This window comes from Lissotriton helveticus, chromosome 2_2 (genome assembly GCF_964261635.1).
Source record: "Lissotriton helveticus chromosome 2_2, aLisHel1.1, whole genome shotgun sequence".
Lineage (NCBI taxonomy): Eukaryota > Metazoa > Chordata > Amphibia > Caudata > Salamandridae > Lissotriton > Lissotriton helveticus.
In genome coordinates, this window is record NC_136060.1 from 42,117,250 (window position 1) to 42,142,288 (window position 25,039).

The following is a 25,039-nucleotide window of genomic DNA, read 5'->3' on the forward strand; positions in this document are numbered from 1 at the left end:
AATTTGTTTTCAGATTTCGTTTTTGTGTGCCATCAAAGATTAGTCCATATAGTAACGGTGCTGCAAAAACATTTATGAACAGAAGGCGAAGGACCAGAAAACCACCAGAAAAGCATCAGATTATTTATAAGGAAGATTTAGTTTGTGACTAAGTTATCACTGTTCTTAAAACAAAACCTGTTGAAGAGTTTACTAAACTTTCCAAAATCAATTGGCAAATGTTATAACTATCGTACTTTGTAGGCATACATGTGCGGTATTAACAGAAATGCGGAATTCCATTTTCCTGGCAGTACATTTACATGTAAAGGGGAAGATTAAGATTAGGAAATGAGAAACGATGTTTTGAATAACTCTAAATATCCCAGTTGCAAAATATTTTTCTTTACATGTCCACCACCGTCTCTACTCCCCACATTGTGAAAACTGGAAAATCGTATCTTCTTCCCAAACTTTCTGCAGCGCCCTGAGGTGAACGTAAATTACGCATTCATATTTCATAGAATTACACCTGATCATAGCTGACAAGTTTTCAGCCGCGAGCCATTGACAAAATCCTGGGGCTCAATGAATCTCCGGAGTCAATGTATGACATTATTTATTTAAGGCGTTTCATAAAGCGCTACCCTACTCCCAGGGTGTTGGAGCATTTTTCAATTCAATATTGCTTTATTTCGATTTTGGTTGCAAATCATAAAAGCGTACAAAACAAATCATACATGAATAAATATTTAAAATGAGAGAAAAAACAATATACAATATTTACAAGATAAAATGTTAAACGAATTGGCAACCTGCAAATTGAATTCGTATAAAAGTCTTAGCATTACTTGTTATAGTCTTAAAATTCAAGTTTCAGTATTATACAGGGGGCGATCTAAAGTCAAACGGTGGCGAACAAGACATTTAAGGAAACTTGCCACTAAAAAAACCAGCCGCTCACCCTGTAACAATTGTAAAAAAAGCAATGCTGGACGATATTGTATAAAACCGGCGCTCCTTAATATAGGTATAAGCCATTTTTTCCTAAGCTTATGGTAAAAAATACAAAAAAATAAAATATGAGCAGTAGATTGTGACGAGACACCGTCACAAGGACAGGGGGGAAGGACTTTTGCCCAGTTATTCCTGGTAGGAAACGCAACCAATCTGTAAATAGAATTCATTCTAAGCCTTACCAACAGATAGCGCTCATAACTCGTGGTGTTATAAGTGAGGTACGGCTGTATAGTGGGTTCCGCTTGTATGAGCAAGGCATGAGTAACAGAGGGTTTGGTGATCTCACTCATTAGCCTCAGATTCTCTAGATGGGCCAAGCATTTCTTTTTTAGAACCTTTCTCGGTACCTCACGAATTAAAGAGGGATTTAGATAATATTGATCCCACCCCAAATCATGGAAAAACCTCGCTATATATCGCAGCCACCTTGAGTTACTAGCGTTATCCATTTTCAAACAGTCAGAAAGAATGAGCTGGGTAAAGGTTGCCTTCTCTGAGGTCCAAATCCTATGCCACAGTAACAATGGTTCAGTTTGTGCTAGGTCCGTAACATATGAAAGACCTAGCTCGATGTGACAAGCAAAGGTGCCCGCACTACCAGGGACTCCTAGAAGGAACCTTAGAAAGGAATTTTCTATTCTTTGAATGCTATCAAGAGCAACAAAACCCCAAAGACCAGCCCCATACAGGGCCACAGAGAGACATTTGGCTTTATATATCTTGATCATTTCTGGGGGAGCTCTCTTTCCCAGCTTTCTCGCAAAGTTTGTTAGGGCAGCTGTAGTTCTTAAAAAGAGCAGTTTTCGGGTTTCCACGGCTGCTTTCCACGAGAGTTTGTGGTCTATTGTTATACACAGATATGAATATTTATCAGTAGTCGCTATTTTTTCGTTATTGAGGTAAATCCCCCTCATTTTATTTTTTCGACGTGATCCCACCCTCATGACAAAGGTTTTATTGATATTTATTTTCAAATCCAGACTGGCCATAAACGTGGAGTATCTATCTAGGTTCTTTTGCAATTCGATGGGGGTGCGGGCTAATATAACTGTATCATCCGCATAAAGGAGTGCGGGAATTGGGCGATTTTCCACCATTGGGAGGTCTTGGCAATCCTTCAACATCTCACTTTCCAACCCATTGGTGTACAAGGTAAAAAGGAAGGGTGCCAAGACGCACCCTTGCCTCACCCCTCTTTCCACTGGAAACTCCTCCGTCAGCTCTCCCCCAATCCCGTAGCTGACTTTTGCTGTGGCGTTTGAGTAAAGTTCTCTCAGGAACTTTACTACGTTCGATAGTGCCCCCATATTGATCAACAAAGACCAAAGTTTAGAGTGGGAGACACAATCGAACGCAGATGATAAATCCACATAGACCATATAAAGGTCTCCGCCTTTGATAGCAACATATTTGTCAATCAGGAAGGAGAGGTTTAAGGCCTGCTCAATAGTCCCTAAGCTCTGACGAAACCCATATTGAAGGTCTGAAATGGTTCTGCCTTCCTCCGCCCAATCTTGTAACAGTTCTAAAATGACTCGACCAGCCACTTTACCAAGGGAGTCTAAGAGTGAGATTGGGCGGTAGCAAGAAACAGACCCTCTGTCCCCTTTTTTAAATATGGGAACTAACACGGATCTCGACCAGGAATCCAGTAAACCAACGTTGCAAGTTGCATTCAAGGTGAGAAGGGGGGTCCATAGATCCATTTGGGCTTTGAACAGATCGATTGGGACGCCATCAGGACCCGGCGCCTTCCCATTTTTGCTAACTTTCAGAGCCTGTGCAATTTGCGTCGTTGTAAACTGTAGATCGATAGGGTAAGAGCTGGATATGTCATTGGGTCTGGAGTCCCTTGCGTTTTGAGAGTCAGGGCTAAGAGAGAAGATCTTGGTGAAGTGTTGGACCCAGTCTTTCTCGCCTATTGCTATCTCTATTTTTGGGATCTTGTTGTTATCATTTAGAAAAGGTGATTTGACCACTTGCCAGAAAGCAGCCGAGTTCTTGTAAATGCAGCTTTCATGCAATTGGTCCCAAAGTTGGTTTTTTAATTCCCTTTTCCTCATTTTGAGTGCTAGATTGTATGTCTTCTGTAGGTCATTTACCTCTTGTGGGATCCTAACTGATTTCCTCAGGGCAGTTTTTAGATTAGTGTAAGCAATAGTACATGCATGGTTAAACCAACCCTTTTTCTGTCTGGGATTTTGCTTTACTTCAATCCACAACACCTCTTTTATTATTTTTGTGATTGCCTCAAAGTTGGTAATAATGTCTTGATCAGATATGTCCAAACTAAGACATTTTGTGAAATGAGGGAGAGCCCTTACTACTACTTGCTTTGTTATTTCTGTAGGCTCTATATTCCCCCATTTCAGGGCATAGCCATTTATTCTATTTAAGGCCAGATTGTTTTGTGCTAGAATGGCACTATGGCCACTCCTTGGGTTCTGGGACAATGGCATAGAGATGCTAATAGGGGTGTGATCACTTAATGGAATTTTATGTGAGGTGAACACAGCTTCTGCCAACATATCGCCATTTGAGACCAAAATATAGTCTATGACTGTTTGATGCCCCCTCCCATGGAATGTTGGAATAAGTAGCAAATCTTCCTTATTGACATTGTTTGCTATTACTAAATCTAGATCAAACAGTATTTCAATAAGGAGATTACCTAAGGTGCAATGCCTAAAGTGGGTAATTGGGTTGCTAGCTTCATCTACGATGCCACAGATACCGTTACCCTCAGAAATACATGGACCAGGATTAAAGTCCCCCCCCCCAAATAATTATCTCCTCTTTAACAGCTTTTCTCTTGCTAGCTTGTAATGTGGATTGGATCAGAATTCCCGCATTCAGTGCTTCAAGATCTGCTAAATTATTATAAAAGTTTACTACAAGGAAATTCTCCTTATTAAAGCATAACCTTAAAATCTGGAAATTTGGGTCTAATTTGATAGATACAACTTTAGTCGTATTAAGGAGATTTGAAACGTAGATTGTTAGACCTCCTTTCGCCCTGCCTGAAGTAGAAGGTTTGGCAGGTGAGAAATAGGTCTTAAATCCCTCCATATGTATCGCCTCACATGCCCAGGTCTCCTGTAATGCTATGATGTCGATATTGGGAATAAAATCTATCCATTTATCATTAGTCACTTTAGCCCGCTGCCCTGCCACATTCCAAAATAAAACTGAGATACAATGTTTGTTCACATCCCCTTTAAGCCCCCCATTGTCTAATTTCAATCTGTTATCAATTCTAGGATTGTGATCCTGATTGGAGGGGGAAACTAAAGAAGGGTGATTTTGACCTGTGATCAGAGTCACAGGAACATTTACTGTATCCTTCAAGCAGGCTTGCTTTGGGCTTTGGGTAGGTAAGATGCCATTTGGGAGATGTTGCTCGATGGTCATCAATGGGACCTTTGGGACCTTTTGTGAGCTGTCAGAACTATTTTTAAGTGGAGTCCCTGAATCAAGTCAATCGACTCCCTCCATACTTGTGAAAGCTGCATAACGATTGTACAATGGAATCGAATAATTAGGGTAATTGGGTTGCTGGTGGCAAAGGGGCCTAGGGTAACCTTCCAGATTTGACGGCGGATGCCTGAACCAGTCATTCTGGTTTCGAGAAAAGGGCTCTCTATGATTTCTCATGGGTTGAAGAAGTGGCCTAACGTTGGTTACCTGGGCCGTTGGGATTCTAGGATAAAAGTATGTCAGGTCACATGTGTTAATGGTATTGCTGCCGTTTTGAGGAATCCAATTAATAATGTGGCCAACAGCTCTTTCATCCTTAAAATGTATTACTATTATGTCTCCCTTTATATCTTTTTACCTATTTCCTAGCCAGGGAAGACGTCTAACAGTCAAAATGTTGCTATTTATATGTGGGGGGAGAGGGCGATTCTGTTTTAGCCAATATATTACTTTATTCCTTAGTTGGTATTCGACTTCAGTTGTCCCTTCCTCTAAGGGTGGCACGCCAGTGAGAACCACCACATATGGAACTGCCTCCGGCGGCAATTCCACAGTGAACCTTTTAGAAGGAGTTTCCCTCATTACTTTTTCTCGACCATTCGCTTTTGAAACATCCCGAGGAGGGTTCGATTTCCCACTTGTCAAGGCCTCCTTATCATTCTGCTTTGTGCTTATATTTCGTACTATTGCTTTTGGGGGGAGTAGTTTGACTGCATTTATTACCTTTTGGTTAGCAGTATTTGGGGCTGGGACAGATTTCGGCGGAGCAGGTGTAAGCTTTTGTAGGTCTTTTGTTGCTTCTTTGATTTCCCCCATGACTTGTTCCAGAATTCCTAATTGCAAGCCTATTCTTTTCAACCTTTCTGCCACTGGCAGTATAAGGGATTTTACTAGATGTTTCGATGTTGCCCATTAGATCAGTGGATAATGAATCTTTCAGTGGTATGTGCGATGGTGTAACTACTACAGATGTCAAAGGAGGGTTATCTAATAGATTCTTAGTATTCCCAGAGTTCGTATGGGTAGTCTTATTTCTATTTTTATTTGTACCGCTACCTCTTTTTCTCCTTTTTTTCGGGGGTAGACCCAAGGCAGGAGTGGATTTATGGGTCTTTTTAACCTTTTCGGGAGATTTAGCTTGTGGTGGTGGGGAATCTAGCAGTATTTCGACCTCTGGAATTGAGTTAAAAGAGAGTGTTGAAACATTTATTGTTGGCTGACTAATAACAGGCAGAGTAGGAGATGGAGGTGTATCCTGGAAAATTAATGGAATACTATCATCAGGGGATTCAGCACAAACCTCTTTTTCACAAGTGAGACTGGGGATAGGAGAAACAGCCTGCTGCAGGGCGCCCATAGACGAACGTTTGTTCTTCATAAGCTCCACTGAGCGACGCCTATCGGCCCGACGCTCTACAAGCATTGTTTCCCTGTCGGTCTCATTGCCAACCCTGAAAATGTAGTTGTCGAGCGGACCTCGATTGGTTCCCCCGGGAAGAAGTGTTTTATCCTTTGCGATGGATGTCATTATAACAAGCAAATAGTGGCTAGGAGGAGCTACTTAACTCACACTTCAATTCCAACAGTATTAATATCGAACCAATATCAATTATGACATTTATAACCAGAGGACCAAATAACAATTGTAATAAGAGTCCGCTTACTCAGCGTCAATGGGCCAAATGGAAAGGGAGTGGGCCCAGCCCGGCCTCCCTCGGCCTATGCGTGCCTAAGAGGGCCCGCCCTTTGCCCGGGCTTCGCCCGGGGTCCCGCTCGCGTCCCGCGAGACGGAGCTGGTGTTGCTTTTAAGCGCCTCCTGGCGCTTGCAGATGACACGGCTCCCTGCTAGGGCTTCTGGGTGTTGTAGTCCGCCCCTCGCCGGTCTCCACTTGGCGGCCCCGCTCAGGATGGACAAAGAGCAGCAGGGCAGCGGGAGTCAGGCGGGCAGGTCCGCGGAAGGCACAGAAGGTCGGTGGAAGAATTAGGGCTTTGGCAGTGTCAGGCAACAACAAGGGCAAAAAGGAGTTCCCCCTTTCGATGGACCTGGTGTTGCTTTTAAGCGCCTCCTGGCGCTTGCAGATGACACGGCTCCCTGCTAGGGCTTCTGGGTGTTGTAGTCCGCCCCTCGCCGGTCTCCACTCGGCGGCCCCGCTCAGGATGGACAAAGAGCAGCAGGGCAGCGGGAGTCAGGCGGGCAGGTCCGCGGAAGGCACAGAAGGTCGGTGGAAGAATTAGGGCTTTGGCAGTGTCAGGCAACAACAAGGGCAAAAAGGAGTTCCCCCTTTCGATGGACCTGGTGTTGCTTTTAAGCGCCTCCTGGCGCTTGCAGATGACACGGCTCCCTGCTAGGGCTTCTGGGTGTTGTAGTCCGCCCCTCGCCGGTCTCCACTCGGCGGCCCCGCTCAGGATGGACAAAGAGCAGCAGGGCAGCGGGAGTCAGGCGGGCAGGTCCGCGGAAGGCACAGAATGTCGGTGGAAGAATTAGGGCTTTGGCAGTGTCAGGCAACAACAAGGGCAAAAAGGAGTTCCCCCTTTCGATGGAGCTGGTGTTGCTTTTAAGCGCCTCCTGTCGCTTGCAGATGACACGGCTCCCTGCTAGGGCTTCTGGGTGTTGTAGTCCGCCCCTCGCCGGTCTCCACTCGGCGGCCCCGCTCAGCATGGACAAAGAGCAGCAGGGCAGCGGGAGTCAGGCGGGCAGGTCCGCGTAAGGCACAGAAGGTCGGTGGAAGAATTAGGGCTTTGGCAGTGTCAGAGCATTTTACAGAGGACAAAAACGTTTCCCCGGGGGGGGGTCTGGAACAAAACATTTCAGTAAAAGAGTGGCTAATTAATTTGGAGTAGAGGAGCAAAAGAGCTGTGGTACAAGAGTAAAGGACAGAGGAGGGATAAAGCAAAGAACAGGAGGGTTTTTTCAAAATTAGTTGTAAAATTAAGCAGAAGACTAGGAGCACTGTAGACATCAAAAAGGGGTTTGAGCAGTTTTCGAAGGTGCCGAGGTTGTTTTCTCGTCTGATCTCATCTGGGTGGGAATGTCTTAGCAATGGTAACTCTTGTTAGGTTTTTAATTTCTTGATTTCCAGGTGAAGGGCTTCTTTGTTCCTCAAATTTCTGGTCTTGCGAGAGATGTTGAGAGGACTGATGCTAGGTGAGTTGTTGACGTTTCGAGCCATTAGAAGTCATCCAGGTGATTTTGAATTTAATAGTTTTCTCCTCTGGTAGCCAGTGGAGGTATCAAACCAGGGGGTTATCGGATTGTATTTTTTGTTTTTGGCTGTTGAATGTGTATTCGAGTAAGGCGGGTTTTTAAAGGTGTCAAGGTTGGTAATATGGCTTCTGTAAGGAATGCATGATTGCAATCATTCTTCGAAATGACAATGGTTTGGAGCAATGGAACAAAAATCTGACTCTGTGAAAAGTGATTTGAGTAATTTCAGAGTGAACATAGGTCTCCACGTGATCCCTATCCTCAGCTTTGGCTAGGAATTCATTGTCCCAGACATCCTAATCATTTTTAATAGCTTTTCCTATATCCAGAGTCACCCCACCGCATAAAAATGCTGCTGTGCTTTCTCTCTTTAACCTGACTGTAGTGTGAGCATATGCCTTTAGAGCCGCAGTAAACATGTTGTACCTGACTGGGGCTTGTCAATGGGCATTGACAAGTCCCAGAAGATCTTTGGCCACCTGATAGTATGATTATATATATATTGTAAGACTAGGACTAAGTAGTGATCACACATAGCTTTATAAGTGTATTTATAGAGATAATGTGAATCAATCAATCAATCAGGACATTTGTAAAGCACACTATTTAACCGTGAGGGTCTCAAGGCGCTGGGGGCGTGGGGGGATGCTGCTAATGCTCAGGGGTGTGGAATTTATGAAAATATCTACTTGTCCATGGGACAGGTTGCTTCATGAATATACTTGTCCTGTAACAAAATCCACTTGTCCCTCTGGTGCCATGTAGTGCCAGCAACACATGGCACCAATCTCATTATGTTGGAGCTCCTATATAGCCTCTCTGATTATGCAGGGCTCATACCATAGTCTTGTTTGAATACTAGCAATCCCTATATGCTGCCACGTTTCCGCAGATATACATACTGGGACTGAAGGTAGTGGCAAGCAATAGATCCAGGGTTGGAATGCCCTTTTGAGTCTGTGCAAACCTACTAACTTGCATATTTTAAGGGTTTTCAACAACTCTTCTATAATATTTTCCCATACTGAGAAATGTTGGAAATGTACTCCTGACAATGGCAGAGGTAAACCTTACAGAGTTGGGGAAAAAAGTGGTTGGAGGGAAAACAAACTTGCAAACACTCAGATTTTCGCATTAGCAAATCTATACATGCATATTTGCTCATGCTAAAATGCAGTTCACAAATATTTTCTAGAAGGACAATTTCTTGCCCTACTTCTGTAAATTCTTGTGAATTCACGAAAGACCTATAGCTACACTTAATGCAAGGGTGCACTTTTGAGACTTTCTTTAATAATTGGGCCCCTAATTTGGTCTGGCGTTAACCATGACCGTTTGTGTTTATTAAAATTCTCTCTCTGTATCGGCTAGCTTCACTGTGGTGACAGCATTCTGTCTTTTACAAGGAGTAGTTTTGTTCAGTGCCAATACTAATGTGGCAGTGTGTGCTTTTTTGAGAACAAAAACTATTTTTTGCTTTTTCCAATGTTTGTTATAATGGTGAGGGCCTGGTAGCTCTCACAATAAATAAGGTTTTACAAAAACCATGCCAAAACAAGTCACGCATTGCCAAAACTAAAAGGCTGACCACCAATTTCAGACCTACTGGCTTTGCCAATGCTTGTTTAATTTTGTTTCCCATAACCTTATTGAAACTGGTTACACTGATTTTGCAATGTGAATATTCTTGCGAAATACTAGCACGCATCAACACAATTTGCTAAATGATTCTGCTAAGAAAGGGTACCTGAAATTTTACAGTAGTTTAGCCAAATGTTTTTTCCCTACTTTCATTTGTTTAGGAACATTTTATATTGAAAGCAAAGAATCATTAATTTTGCTTTCAAGCTTCTGCAAATATGCGCATCTAATCAGAGCCTTCTGGGAGCATTATGCATATCCTCATATTGCTAAACTTTGAAACAGTGTGTACACATTTGTATACTAGAACCACTGTCAGTAGTGCAGTCAGAACTTAAATTTACTTAGAGTGCTCACCTTAATAATAAAAGCTTTCAATTAATGAACCATAAATACATGTTTGAACAACATTAAATTATGCACACAAACATTAACTTAACTGCAGGCAGTGCCCTTCCCTGACCCTTAATGTGGTACTGCAAACTGGCAGCCAAAGGGTTTGTGCTTCAAGGGGTTGGGTCTACTTGTCCCAAGGACAAAATACACATTAAAACTTGTTGCCCTTGACCCCAAACAATATGTCCTGGGCGTCGGGCTATAGGAATTCCACATCCCTGATGCTCGAAAAGTCATTTCTTGAGGAGTCTTCTGAAGGTTAGCAGGTCCTGGCTCTGCCGTAGGAGGATGGGGAGGGTGTTCCAGGTCCTGGCGGCGTGGTGGGAAAATGATCTGCCGCCGGTGGTCGCTCTTTGGATGCGGGGGAATGTGGCGAGGGTGAGGTCGGCAGAGTGGAGCTCTCAGTTGGGGGTGTAGAAGCTGAGTCGTCTGTTGAGGTATGCTGGTCCGGTGTTGTGGAGTGTCTTGTGTGCATGGGTGAGGATCTTAAAGGTGATCCTCTTGTTGACGGGGAGCCAGTAGCAGGTCTCTCAGGTGGGGTGTGATGTGGCTGCAGCCAGGGATGTCGAGGATCAGGCGAGCAGAGGCGTTTTGAATGCGCTTGAGTTGTTTCAGGAGTTTGGCTGAGGCTCCTGCATAGAGGGTGTTTCCGTAGTCCAACCTGCTGCTGACGAGGGCCTGGGTGACCGTTCTTCTTGTTGCAGTGGGAATCCACCTGTAGATCTTGCGGAGCATACGGAGGGTGTTGAAGCAGGAGGACGAGACGCGTTGACCTGCTTCGTCATGGAGAGAGTAGAGTCGAGGATGAACCCTAGGTTGTGTGTGTGGTCGGTGGGTGTTGGAGCTGTTCCCAGTGCAGTCGGCCACCAGGAATCGTCCCAGGCCGAGGGGGTGGAGCCGAGGATGAGGACTTCCGTATTGTCCGAGTTTAGCTCCAGTCGGCTGTTCTTCATCCACTCAGCGACGACTTTCATTCATTCGTGGAGGTTGGTTTTGGCAGTGAGGGGGTCCTTGGTGAGGGAGAGGATCAGCTGGGTGTCATCGGCGTAGGAGATGATGTTGAGGTCATGCAGTCGGGTGACATGGGCGAGCAGTACCATGTAGATATTGAACAATGTTGGGCTGAGGGATGAGCCCTGGGGTACGCCGCAGATGATCTTGGTGGCTTTGGAGCTGAAAGGGGGAGGCGGACGCTCTGGGTTCTGCCAGAGAGGAAGGAGGTGGTCCAGTCCAGAGCCTTGTCTTGGATCTTAGCGTCGTGGAGGCGTGTGCATAGGGTGCGGTGGCAGACAGTGTCAAAGGCGGCTGACTGGTCCAGGAGGATGAGGGCTGCCGTTTCTCCGGTGTCCAGCAGGGCCCTGATGTCATCGGTGGCGGCGATGAGGGCAGTTTCGGTATTGTGGTTGCTGTGGAGCCCGGACTGGGATGGTTCCAGGATGCTGTTCTCCTCGAGGTAGCGGGTCAGTTGTCTGTTGACAGTCTTCTCAATTACCTTTGCCGGAAACGGGAGCAGGGAGATGGGCCGGAAGTTCTTGAGGTCCTAGGGGTCAGCCTTGGGTTTCTTGAGTAAGGCGTTGATCTCGGCATGCTTCCAGCTCTCCGGAAAGGTCACTGTCTCGTAGGAGATGTTGATGGCTTTCCGGAGATGGGGTGCGATGGTGGTGCTGGCTTTGTTGAAGATGTGGTGTGGGCATGGGTCTGACGGAGATCTGGAGTGGATGGTGTTCATGATTTTGATGGTGTTATTGTCGTTTATGTTAGTCCAGGCGAGCAGGGGGTTGGTGCAGATGGTGGCCGCGGGGATGGAGGTCTCAGTGGTTGTCAGGGCGGTCGTGACGTTGAAGCTGTCGTAGATGTCAGCAATCTTGTGATGGAAGAAGGTAGCTAGGTAGGCGCACAGGTCTTGCGAAGGTGGGATCTCGTTGGTGTTGGAGCTGGGGTTGGAGAGTTCCTTGACAATGTTGAAGCGCTCTTTGCTGTTGTGTGTGTTGTTGTCTAGACGGTCTTTGAAGGAGGCCCTTTTGGCGGATCTGATGAGGTGGTGGTGTTTGCAGGTGGCGTTCTTGTGGGCTGCGTAACTGTCCGGTGTCTGTTCACGGTGCCATTTCTTCTCGAGCTTTCAGCAGGTTTGCTTGGAGGCCTGCAGGTCTTCAGTGAATTAGCTGGCTTTCTTGCTGGTGTGTCTGTTGGATGGTTTCTTGAACAGGGCGAGGATGTTGGTGCAGTCGTCGATCCATTGTCTGAGGTTGCGGGCGGCGGTGTCGGGGTCGGCGGGTGGGCTCCGGGTGAGGGTGGTGGTTAGCTGGTCTTCTGTGATTTTGCTCCAGCAGCGGCGGGTGATCTGTTGGATGCAGTGGTGCGTGGTAGGTTTCCGGAAGGTGAAGTGAATGCAGCGATGGTCGGTCCAGTGGAGTTCGGTGGTGCAGTTGAAGGAGACTTGGGAGCTTGCTGAGAAGATGGGGTCAAGCGTGTGACCAGCAGAGTGGGTGGGCATTGTGACGAGTTGTCTGAGTCAGAGGTTGTCGATCAGGGTGGTGGAGTTGTGGTCGTTGTTGTTCTCAAGGTGGAAGTTAAGGTCTCTGAGAAGGATGTAGTCTGTGGAGGCGAGGGCGTGTGTACTGACGAAGTCGGCGATGGAGTCGCTGAACTGTGGTTGGGGGCCTGTAGACGAGGGTTCCTCTGAGGGTGGTGTTGGGATCGGTATGGATCTGGAAGTGCAGGTGTTCGGTGGTGCTGAGGGTGTCGTCGCTGTTGGTGGAGACTCTGAGAGTGTTCCTGCGGATGATGGCGATTCCTCCTCCCGCTCCGTTGGTGCGGTTCCTGCGGGTGATCTTGTAACTGTCCGGGAAGGCTATACCGATGTCGGGTGCCTAGGAGGGGTCAGCCAGGTCTCCGTTATGAAGGCAACGCCTGGGGAGGTTGAGTCGAGTATGTCCCAGAGTTCAACGGCGTGTTTGCGGGCAGAGCGGGTGTTGAGAAGGATGCATCTGAGGTGGTTGGGTTATTTCCCGTTTGGTGGATTTGCGGATCGAATGCTGGTGAAGCTACAGTTCCAGCAGGTAAAGGGTTGTTGCGTGCGTTTCAGGGCGGCCAGGAAGCAGGTGTGTGATCATCCGATGATGAGTGCGTGGAGGGTGCTGGCATCATAGCGGTGTCGTGCGTTGTGGCATTTGCGGGGGCCAGGGGTTCTGTCGCTGGGCGCGGTCCAGGCGCTGATGGGTGCAGACGGGCTTGCCTTAGGCGCGCCTTCGGCACGCCAACGGCGCATCCACCATATAAGGGGAGGTGGGAGGGAGGAGCAGCGAATGGGCGAGCAGGGGCGTGGGGACGCAGGGGATGCAGCGTCGAGAAAGCGGTGGAAGGGGTACAGAAGGCAAAAGAGGGAAGAAAAAACAAAATCACAGTCACAGTACAAAAGTCAAAATAAGGGCAGAAACGATGAACACACTACAGGAACTGAGGCATAAAATACAGTGAGGCTGAAGAGAGAAGGGGTTAGACCATGCGCAGAGCACACTCGAACTACCTACAGTGGAGGCAGTGGAAGCAGCGGGTCAGAGGACACACAGGTGGAGATGTGCGGCGTGGGGAGCGACCTGCCTGTAACCAGGGTCAAGTATAATCCTGATGCCAAGTTCACCTTAGGCGCACATAACATCAGTGGATATTGTGTTTTTTTAACTTGTTTTTATTTAGCAGTTGCATAATACATGGTGTGGCAGTATAGTAGACATGTCGGTGTCACAGAGAATACAACATTGCAATCCACTACAGCCGTAAATATATTATGGTTTAAAGAAATATTGATAATTGTTCAGGGAGGCCAATCTGAAATATGAAGAAATCAAAAATTGGACATTGCCCAGACCTTGAACCTATCCCCTAACCTGCCTACAAATTAGGACTTGGAACCTGCGAAATTTACCCCAGACTGTGGAGACCTTGCGATTTGGCTGATGCCCGGTGGAGCTACCATATAGCTAAAGAGGAGATGGGTTGTGTACTCCCCCTCCCTGCCGTCACCTACCCAGCCGGACCTTGGGCAGATTTTCCCCTCGTCTCTACGTCCTATCTTCCTCCTACCCCTTTACCCTATTCCCTTACCCTTCCTTGCTCCATTATATTACTGTCCCTCATGTAAAGTGCTCTGATTCCATTGGGTCTAGCCAGCGTTATATAATAACTTATTAATTAAAATTGTTCCCATTTAGTACTCTTTCTCTCTTTGTCTACCTCCCTAGCTCCTAGCTCCTATCCACTCTCCCCTGAATCTCTCACCTTGCCTTCTAGTCTGCCTAGCCCTCTGTCCTTTGTCCCCATTGACAAAGCACTCCTTCTCCCCTTGTTGGGGAAAGATCCAATATTTATACTCTAGAGTCTCAGCGTACCCACTGAGAGAGTCCACTGTGCCAAGGGAGCCACTCACAGCTCAGGTATGGTATGACACCCCTTGCCAAAGCACTCCTTCTCCCCTTTTTGGGGAAGGATCCAGTATGTAGGCCTTGGAGTCTCAGAGACCCCTCTGAGAGAGTCCACTGCATAAAGGGAGCCTCCCGCAACAGAAATAGGGAAGTGATACCACTTGCCCTGGGATCACAGCTTACTGGACTTTGGACAATGCTTTGACTCGTCTACCGGTTTATGTCCCCGTCGCCCTTCCTCTCCTCTTTCCATGCAGTGTCTTTCACCCTCCCCTCCTCTTTCCCGCCTTCATTACCTGTCTACTTCCCCAGCTCCTTCCCCCCTCCCCTGAATCTTTTCCCTTACCTGCTTTTCCCCTTACGTATTTGTGCTTATTGTTTATCTTGACCTTACAAGTAACTATGTTGCCATGCTCTAATAACTGTGTAACCTTTGTAACAATGTAACCTGTAACTATGATCTGATGCTCATGTAAAGCGCTCTGATATCTCCTGGTCTAGTCAGTGCTATATAAAACCTTTAAAATAAATAAATAAATACAAAATAAATAAATAAAGACCTTTGAAAACTCCCTTTAAAATACTTGGGACTTTAATTTAATGGTCTTTGGGTCTTCTTCCAACAGCAATATCTCTTTACTTTTACAGATGTATGACTAGAAAGAGAGCGTATGATATATTGGCAAGTGTAGCAGTGTTGTCATATTTTAAGTGTTCATTGGTAAGGCTGAGATGTACTTTGCTTACTGGACCTTGCATCTGCTGAGAACAAACAATGATCTTCTCTTGTGATTCCATGAGAATTTAGTGTAAAGTAGTATCGTAATCCTCAGAACTCTACTCTAGGAATATTGTGTTTTTGGACAAAGACATTTTGTATTTGTATAGTGTTTGGACACATTGCCATTCCTGTTGCAATTTGATTAGTCTCAATAAGCATATTTGCAGAGCACAGTTTTTATGGTCATACAAATTTTAAGGTGTCAACAATACTTTGAAAAAAGTGGTTGTTCTTTAAATGAAATGTGTTAACCTGCTCTTTTTTGTGGTCTCTGTGGCAGAAGATGACAGTGAAACGAAGAAGCTGAAAGGTGCTGGAAACAAAGTGTTGCAGATCCCAGTTTCCCGTGTACTTGCAGATTCTGGTGTCCCTCCATCAAGGGGCTCAGAGGCAAGAAGTATATCTTTTGGATCTCATTTTACATCAACACAGGTAAATAAAAGGATGCAAGTGTTTGTTGTTGGATTTTAAACTATTATGTGTGGCTTTTGCGTCCAGTGGGTCCTAAGGGTTAGGTGCCAGAAACGGAGGTTTGTCATGAAATTACTCCTTACATGTTGAACCCCCATCTCTGCATGAATCAAGTACCAACTTGAATCTATAATCATAAGTTGGAACGGGTAAGACATGTCGATTTTGGAAAAGGGGGGTGGTGATGGACAGAGTTTCTGAATGATGCAGAATACTCTTACCAAGTCAATAGATCATGGTTTTAATCCATCACCGTTTTTTAGCTCACTGCACCATCCCAGCTCAGAACCTGGCTATATGCAAATTAGTCTGTTCCTGTCCCAGTGCATGATGGGAACAGGGCACACCAAACTACCAAGCCAATTCTTATACTGGGAAGGAAACAAGCTTCCGGGTTTTTTTTTTTCCCGGTTTCTGGCATCACAGCCTTCTTCGGCCCGGCTTGCTTGAATCCTGATGGTGCAATGAGCAAGGAGGGATTAGGTATCTCCCATTGCAACAAAACAACTGCAAGTAAAAAAAACAAATTTCTACCCTCCTCGAGGGTTACTCACAATGCAAAAGAGTACGTCTTTATTGAGCTATATGACCTACAAAAGCAGCTTATTTGGAGATGGGACAAATACAACTTTGACTGAAAGTAGTAGTTGGGGGTCTCTAGTTGGCAGAGGTAGGTACCTTTGACCAAATAGGGACCCTTGCGTCTAGTCATGGTAAAGGGCTACACTCCTAAAATAACCTTTGCTCACCCCCTTGGTAGCTTGGCACGAGCAGGCAGGCTTATCTCAGAGGCAGTGTGTAAAGCATTTGTGAACACATACAGTAATACAGTGACAACTCTACAGATGGACACCACACAGGTTGTATTATAAAAATAAGTATTTTTATATAGACTTAACACAAGACCAAACGACAAAAATCCACAATACTGTACCTCAAAAATAGCCTTTAAAATGGTAGAAAATAGCTCAGTTCTCTCAAGTTGTAAATGCAACACTTTACTCCCACAGTACCTTGGATGCGTAACGAAAAGAAAACAAAAGGGTTGCAGGGAAGGTGATGCATCGGTTCCTTACTGCTGCGCAGGGGAGTTGATGCTCGCTTCCTTACTGTGTGGGGAGATGAAGCATCGGTTTCTTACTGCTCTCCGGTACGAAGCGACAAGATGGCACCTCAATGCGATACTCTTCTCCGGTGCAATGCGACAAAAGGGCGTCTTGCTCACGGTGCGACAACGTTGATGCGATGCGTGCATGCTCGACGACCGTGCAGTGACTCGATGATCTTCGGAGCCGCAACAGGCCCTGTGACACCCTTCTACGGTGATGCGACGGTGACCTCTGTAGCGGCGGCACGCTTATCCGATGACGCGCCGCGCTTCGGCGATTCCATGATGACAGAGGAAGCGGCGGCTCGCTTCTTCGGTGATGCGACAACAGCTGCTGCAGCGGCGACGCGCTTCTTGTTGTGTCGCGCTTCCAGATCCCAGCGACACGCAGTCTCTCAGAAGGCCCAGCACAACCGCAGGCACTTCAATTCCCAGCAAGGGAATTCAGGGGGGAGCTGGTTGGTGAAGTTTTGTATCCCTGAGACTTCAGGCAGGAGGCAAGCTCTAGTTCAAGCCCTTGGAGATTCTTCTTCAAGTTGATGAAAAGCACACTCAGTCCTCTTCTCCTTTCTTTGGCAATGAAGCAACCACTGCAGGCCAACCCCCAAACACACAGCACAGGTGTAGTCTCCTCCTTCAGCTTCCTGGTTCTTCTCCTCAGCAAAGGTTTGTCTTGATTCCCAGAAGTGATCTAAAGTTCTGGGGTCTGTGTCCCCTCTTTTATACGCCAAAAACCTTTGTCTCTGAAGGTAGAGAGTGTCTGTGCATAGTCCAAACCAGTTCTGTTCAGTCCTGGAGCACTTTGTTTAGAGGACTATTTATCTTCCTTTGACAATGTAGGCCAGGGACATTGGACGCACCACATGAGGTGGAACCAGCATTGTGGAAGGCAGGCACAGCCCTATCTCCCATTGCAACAAAACAACTGCAAGTAAAAAAAACAAATTTCTACCCTCCTCGAGGGTTACTCACAATGCAAAAGAGTACGTCTTTATTGAGCTATATGACCTACAAAAGCAGCTTATTTGGAGATGGGACAAATACAACTTTGACTGAAAGTAGTAGTTGGGGGTCTCTAGTTGGCAGAGGTAGGTACCTTTGACCAAATAGGGACCCTTGCGTCTAGTCATGGTAAAGGGCTACACTCCTAAAATAACCTTTGCTCACCCCCTTGGTAGCTTGGCACGAGCAGGCAGGCTTATCTCAGAGGCAGTGTGTAAAGCATTTGTGAACACATACAGTATTACAGTGACAACTCTACAGATGGACACCACACTGGTTGTATTATAAAAATAAGTATTTTTATATAGACTTAACACAAGACCAAACGACAAAAATCCACAATACTGTACCTCAAAAATAGCCTTTAAAATGGTAGAAAATAGCTCAGTTCTCTCAAGTTGTAAATGCAACACTTTACTCCCACAGTACCTTGGATGCGTAACGAAAAGAAAACAAAAGGGTTGCAGGGAAGGTGATGCATCGGTTCCTTACTGCTGCGCAGGGGAGTTGATGCTCGCTTCCTTACTGTGTGGGGAGATGACGCATCGGTTTCTTACTGCTCTCCGGTACGAAGCGACAAGATGGCACCTCAATGCGATACTCTTCTCCGGTGCAATGCGACAAAAGGGCGTCTTGCTCACGGTGCGACAACGTTGATGCGATGCGTGCATGCTCGACGACCGTGCAGTGACTCGATGATCTTCGGAGCCGCAACAGGCCCTGTGACACCCTTCTACGGTGATGCGACGGTGACCTCTGTAGCGGCGGCACGCTTATCCGATGACGCGCCGCGCTTCGGCGATTCCATGATGACAGAGGAAGCGGCGGCTCGCTTCTTCGGTGATGCGACAACAGCTGCTGCAGCGGCGACGCGCTTCTTGTTGTGTCGCGCTTCCAGATCCCAGCGACACGCAGTCTCTCAGAAGGCCCAGCACAACCGCAGGCACTTCAATTCCCAGCAAGGGAATTCAGGGGGGAGCTGGTTGGTGAAGTTTTGTATCCCTGAGACTTCAGGCAGGAGGCAAGCTCTAGTTCAAGCCCTTGGAGATTCTTCTTCAAGTTGATGAAAAGCACACTCAGTCCTCTTCTCCTTTCTTTGGCAATGAAGCAACCACTGCAGGCCAACCCCCAAACACACAGCACAGGTGTAGTCTCCTCCTTCAGCTTCCTGGTTCTTCTCCTCAGCAAAGGTTCGTCTTGATTCCCAGAAGTGATCTAAAGTTCTGGGGTCTGTGTCCCCTCTTTTATACGCCAAAAACCTTTGTTTCTGAAGGTAGAGAGTGTCTGTGCATAGTCCAAACCAGTTCTGTTCAGTCCTGGAGCACTTTGTTTAGAGGACTATTTATCTTCCTTTGACAATGTAGGCCAGGGACATCGGACGCACTACATGAGGTGGAACCAGCATTGTGGAAGGCAGGCACAGCCCTATTCAGGTCTCAGGTGCTCCCCTCCCCTCACTCTACATGCAGATGGATCTATTCAGCCCCCTGACTCACCCTGTCTCCTGGAATCCCCCAGCCCCTGTCACTCAAACTCCAGACAAGGCATACACAACCTAGCAGAGGCAGGCTCGGACAGTTAGGCAAGAAAATACCTACTTTCTAAAAGTGGTATATTCAAACACAGAATGTTAAAACCAACTTCACTAAAATATGTATTTTATCCTTCTGATTTCAGGCATACTAAACTCGAATTTCTACCTAGTTCCCGGAGTCAGTTAGGATTATAAGATGTTATAATCAATTTGCCCTTTCTGGCCAATGGGGAACAAGTAGCCTTGAACTAGTGAAAAACGAAAAAGGCTGTAATTCACTATCAGGACATGCCACACACATCAGGGCATGTCCTACCTTTTACCTACAATGCACCCTTCCCTTGGGCCTACCTTAGGGGTGACTAATATGTATAAAAGGGAAGGTTTAGGGACTGGCAAGTGGGTGCACTTGCCCAGTCAACATGGCAGTACCAGACTGCACACAGGCTCTGCAATGGCAGACCTGAGACACACTTTACAAGCTGCTCCCGTGGGTGGCACAATCAGTTCTGCAAGCCCACCAGCAGCATTTGATTTACAAGCCCTGGGCACATGCAGTGCACTGTACTAGGGTCTGACAAGTAAACCAAACAAGCCAATCATGGAGTCACTAATCCATACATCAATTTACCATAGGGAGCACTTGCACTGTGGCCCTGAATAGCAGTGGCACAGTGCCCAAAAGCATCTAAACCCAGCAAAAAACATAAAGGCTACAGCAAAAAAATGGAAGGGAGACCCACCCCAATGGTGCCAGGTCTAAGAATATAGAACTGTTACCAACAGGAGTGAGTCTGGATAACTGATAGAAATGTTTCCCCCATCAGAAGGAATTAAAGAATAGTTCTAGAACTTGTCTAATCTGTCTTTTCAAACACAAATTATTTTCCAGTTTTGAAAAATGATCAGAGCATGACAGCGGTTCCTTTCAATGCTTGAAATTTCTGCTGGACCAACATACATCTCAAAATGTTGTTGTAAGGACCTCCGCTAGGGCAACAGAGTTAATTACTCCGTCACCCAGGCAGAGGGGGTCCAATTTCTAAATTATAAATCGGGCTCTAAATCACAAACTAGCAAAATATTGTCTTGTAGATAGGAGTCATACATGCAGACCACAGTATTATGTATTATTCCATTCAATAACAAGGTCTACTGGCTTCTCAAAGCCTCTTCCACTATTGAACTATTGGATTACCTCAGTGTTTTTCTTGAATTCCACAGAGAAACAATAACTGCCTCAATAACAAAAGTCTTACTTGAATGCACTTCATCAATGTCCAACTCTCCTAGGTCCAAGGACTCACTAACCAATGGGCATCTGAAGAATTAAGCAAAAATCCAATCTCAAATAAAACATAAACTTAAAAGCCAAGACTGAAAAGATTAAGGCGGGTCTGGTGGCTCAGTGGACTAATGCGCCCACTTCAGGGGCCTGTGTTCGACCTCATGGTCACAGGTTAAAATCCTGGCGGGTCCACTCAGCCTTTCATCCATCTGAGGTCGATAAAATGAGTACCATTGAGTTGGGTAACAATAAACATCTGTTATTCAGCGCCAAGATACCTCCGGGTGAAAGTGCCCTTTACAAATACACATGTTATATTATTTAGAAGAGGTTCACCCACCACCAGAACAATGGAGCCTAAAAAGGATAAAACTGTATGTGGAAATCCTGTGTGCAAACCTTTAGATGGAACACTTGAGTTCTACACAACAAGTGTGCTCGACGAGGTCCGTGTCCTTTTTTCTAATACCTGGCTACCGGTTACCTGACTTCCGTTATGCTTGACTCCTGGAAAGGCTCAGCTTCCCTTCCCCCGATCTCAGGTATTCTTTACTCAGCACGTCACTCCTGCATGTGAGTGAATCTCTGCCAGCAGGCTGATCATCACAAGATCACTGTGTTTATGGAAGTCACAAATTTGCATTCTTGTCCAAAAGGCTTGGCTCTACATGCTATGGGTGACACTGCTGGTGGCAGCGATGTTGCAGAAGATCGCATGTTTCTTCAATGCGTTGAGGTTCTTGTGTCTTTTTTCTCATACACCTTCTGTTTTTTGCTTGTTTTCCTTCTAATGTGTGTTTTGTAATACTCCTGCCATTGTTCTTCCCTTGTATTGGGCCACACTAGAGCTGCCACTTTGGTCAAGGCGCACTCTAGTTTTTCAATTTTCAGAGATGTGCAGACCACCTATGGTCTAATTAGGGATGGCTGTAACATGAACACACGGCGGGCACACACAGCAGGTGCACCACTGGCACACAACAGGCAAGCCAATTTGCACCCATACCCAGAACAGGCCCAGTGCCAGGGATATTTCTCCATTTACTATTGACCCTTATGGGAAGGTAAACAGAGATCCGATTCTATCTTTTGTAACTAGCCACTGAGTTAAATTAAGCCAGCTAATTAAGAATAAATGCATTGTAAAGTACCAGCCTAGTGAGACCGGAAGTGTAGTACCTTAAGCAGTTCCACTTGATTTTTAAGGAACCTAATATTGCTGTGCCATACTGTCTTCTAACCTTACTTGTTGGAACAATCAGAATGTCTTACTTAATTCCCGCTCCATGGTGAAGCATGCCCTAGAGGTACAGTCTCCCCATTGGTTTAAATCTAGATATAGCTTTAATTACTGAGGTATGTCTGAAAGAGGTCTCTGCCCTGATGTTTCATTGGCAATCCCTCCTGGCTTTCATGTTGAGATCATAAACCGCACAACTGGTCCTGGAGGTGGCACGGCAGTCATTACAAAGATAAACTATCAGTCTCTGTGGACAATTAATCCTCTCTTTGATACAGAATTTCTGCCATTCACTATCACAATGAATTCTAATTGTTCTGTTAAACTGATACATCTATAGACCTCCTGATCTTGTGAAGAATTACATTTCCTCCCTACAAGATATTATCTCTAAGGTCCATCTCAACACCAGTAATTTAGTCATTCTTTCTTGGTGATTTCAACCTTCATGTTGATGAGGAGCGGGAGAAAGCAGCCGGTGACGTTCTCAATGTGTGTTCTGTCTTTGCATTAGCTTAGCAAGTACATGGGCCCACTCATTCGGCGGGAGACACACTTGACCACATCTATGCTACACATAATATTTTTATTTATAAATAAATAAATAAATAACCAAACAAGTAAATATGCTAGATATATCCTAATAGATCTTCCCTCGTAATTAGACTATACTTGAAATGACCATAAGGCTATCTTTTTTTACCATCAATCACTCTAAAACTAATAGTCATCCACCCTCCGAGTTATTTAATTGTTTGTGCACTAAACTGATCTCCTCAAATTAAGTGGAGGAGTGTGGCTCACTGGTCAGAAGCGGCAGACTCTGAAGCAGAGATCAGGCCCGGGACCAGGGTTCAATTCCCGACGAAGCAGGGTCTTGGGCTCAATGTCCGCGGACTCGATAATTCTCGCCTCAGCGCCTACTCTAATCATGGGTCCCACGCCGCAACTTTGGGCAATAGCTTGCTTAATCTCCACAACGGCCCCAACAACACTAGGATGCCTGGCTTCACCTTGGGGGTGCTCAGGAGGGGCATCCCACAGGGAGAGCCAGGAAGGGTTCCACAGCGTTATACAGTGCCGGGACGTCCCGTTGCTGGGGCAGCTGTGTGCTTTACAAGTATATTATATTTACAATTATCTTAGACAGTACTCAACCCAGTCTTTATGACGATATTAATAATTCTATTGACCGTTTTAATAATTGGATTGTGTCTACCCTCAAAAACACCCTTCATTTAAAAGCCACTTCTTCACACAGATCTTCACCATTTGCTCCTTGGTATACAGAAGAAATTACCATGGCAAAAAGGAGGTGCAAAAAATTTGAACGGTCATGGCGGTCTAACTAGAATAAAGGCTATAAAACAATTTACAAACAAGAACTCCACGCTTATGAAAAGTTAATATATAATGCCAGAACAAAGTATTTTCATGATCGTATCATAACTGCAAAAAACCCTACCCAAGAAATGTTCTCAATTTACTATTCTTTAGCTCATCTGGAAGCAACTTCTTCATACGTCCCTTGAAGAAGCTTCTCTCTAATTTGGTGAATTTCTTTCAAAACAAGATTGTATGACTTCTGAGCTCCTTTGTGGAAGACACCCATCCATGTTTATCTTCTCACTGTTCTGTGACCCTCCTCTCCATCACATAATTCTCCATCGCCTGGTCAGATTTTATGCTTGTGAGTCGCAACACTATTCTGTCAAATTTATCTCAATTACCTCTGGCTCTCCACTCAACCCTTGCACTGCGAACACTATGAATGCTATTGCCTCTTCTGCGGTCCCTGTTATAACATCCATCTGTAACAGCGCTCTGTCCTCTGACAAGTCTCTAGTTTTCTGAAAAACAGCTCTTGTTATTCAATTATTGAAAAAACCCACTGTTATGTTCACTGTATCTTTAAGACTTCTCCTACTTGATTACATCATTTGTTAGAATGTTGACATTCCAATGCTGGGAAGTCAGTTTGCTGATCTTGTGTCCTGTTGATGGCTGTACATTAAAGCTACTCTACTTTTACACCTTCTGGATTGAGTGCTTTTATCACTGGCGACGAGGGTCTACGCCTGATTGGGGACAGGCACTCACAACCATCAACTCCCCTAGATATGGATTTGGACTTAATTTTGAGAAAATTTTGACTTTTCACTTTCAAAGGAATTGGATTTTCTATTGGACTCATTCTGGCACAACATTACCTTGGACTTCTATATCCACCTATACTCATAGCCGGATATGCCTTCAAGTCATCATATTTGGATTTTACTTGGCCTGTTATTTCTTCAAGTTATACTTGGATTTTCTGGATAAAAAAAAAAAAAAAAAAAAAAGAAACCTGTATTGATCTATTGTCGACGCTGTTTCCTGTAAATGCCATCGTCATTGTCCTAGAAAAATTCGGACACTTTGCGCATTTTTAAAGTTTTATTGCCGATTTTCTACAAATTCCTGTGATTATGGCACCCTGTTGACTTTTAAAATACAACGCTACTTGCCTCGCGTTGCAGACAGCATCCTCGCGTTGCAGATTCTCTGTTCAGCATTCGGAAGCTGGAGCTTCTATCAGCGCGAGTGCAGCCTCTGTCATTGGAGCTGCGAACGTCTCACGCCTTCAGGTGACGACCTTACGCTGCGTGCGTCATCGCGTTGGTGGCCATTTTGTTGTCTCCGTGGCAACAAGTACCTTGTAAACACAACGCGCGGATCATCGCTTTAACTCTTGGACAACGAAGCTTTCCACGCCGATACACACGGCTGTGTGTAATCATTTCTTCGACGCTTAGAGACAGCGCAGCTGCGCAGCTGCGCATCAACAATACAAATAAAGAAGGTAACATCGTGACGCTGTGACTTATTCCAAGCCAGCTCATCTACACGCTGGTGTGCACAGCTGCACATCAACTCTTTTGTGATTTAGTATATGAGTTCCTCGCTGATGTGCACAGCTAAACATACAGTAAATACAGTTTTGCATTAAGTACATTTATCTTGTGTTACTCATACACAAAACTTTAGTGAATAGCATAGTTACTTAACACCTACTAAACCCAGATTGTTTGTTAGATTGTTACTTGAGATCACCACATCTCATCATCCTTTGTTTTGCTTTGGTTTTCTTTCATTTTCTCCCAATTATGGCTACAACATCTAGCATGTCACAACCACCTCCTTTTCTTTCGGAGGAAGGAGAGCCTATTCTTCCTTGGAAGAGATGGAGAAATTTATTTGACTCCTATTTAGTTGCTATTGGTGGAGAAAAGTTTTCAGCTTTTAGGAAACAAGCCATTTTGTTACATAATTTAGGGGTTGAAGGCAGGCATACGTATGATAGCATGGACAGCATACCTATTGGTGGAGCTGATGGTGAACCTGCAGATGTTTTCGAAATGTCCATGACTATGTTAGAACAGTATTTCGGTCCAAGAATCAATGTTGTTCTTGAACGACACAGATTCTTTACTCGT

At 45.4% G+C, this 25,039-nt stretch overlaps 1 protein-coding gene across 1 annotated transcript in view; it reads left to right on the forward strand.

The window, feature by feature from the left end:
- Positions 1-25,039, forward strand: part of LOC144821265 (protein FAM149A-like) — a 212,666-nt gene that overhangs the window by 133,492 nt on the left and 54,135 nt on the right. Inside the window, exon 8 of the mRNA XM_078678089.1 lies at positions 15,201-15,352. Coding sequence (XP_078534215.1) covers positions 15,201-15,352 — 152 coding nt within the window. The remainder of the gene's footprint in view (positions 1-15,200; positions 15,353-25,039) is intronic.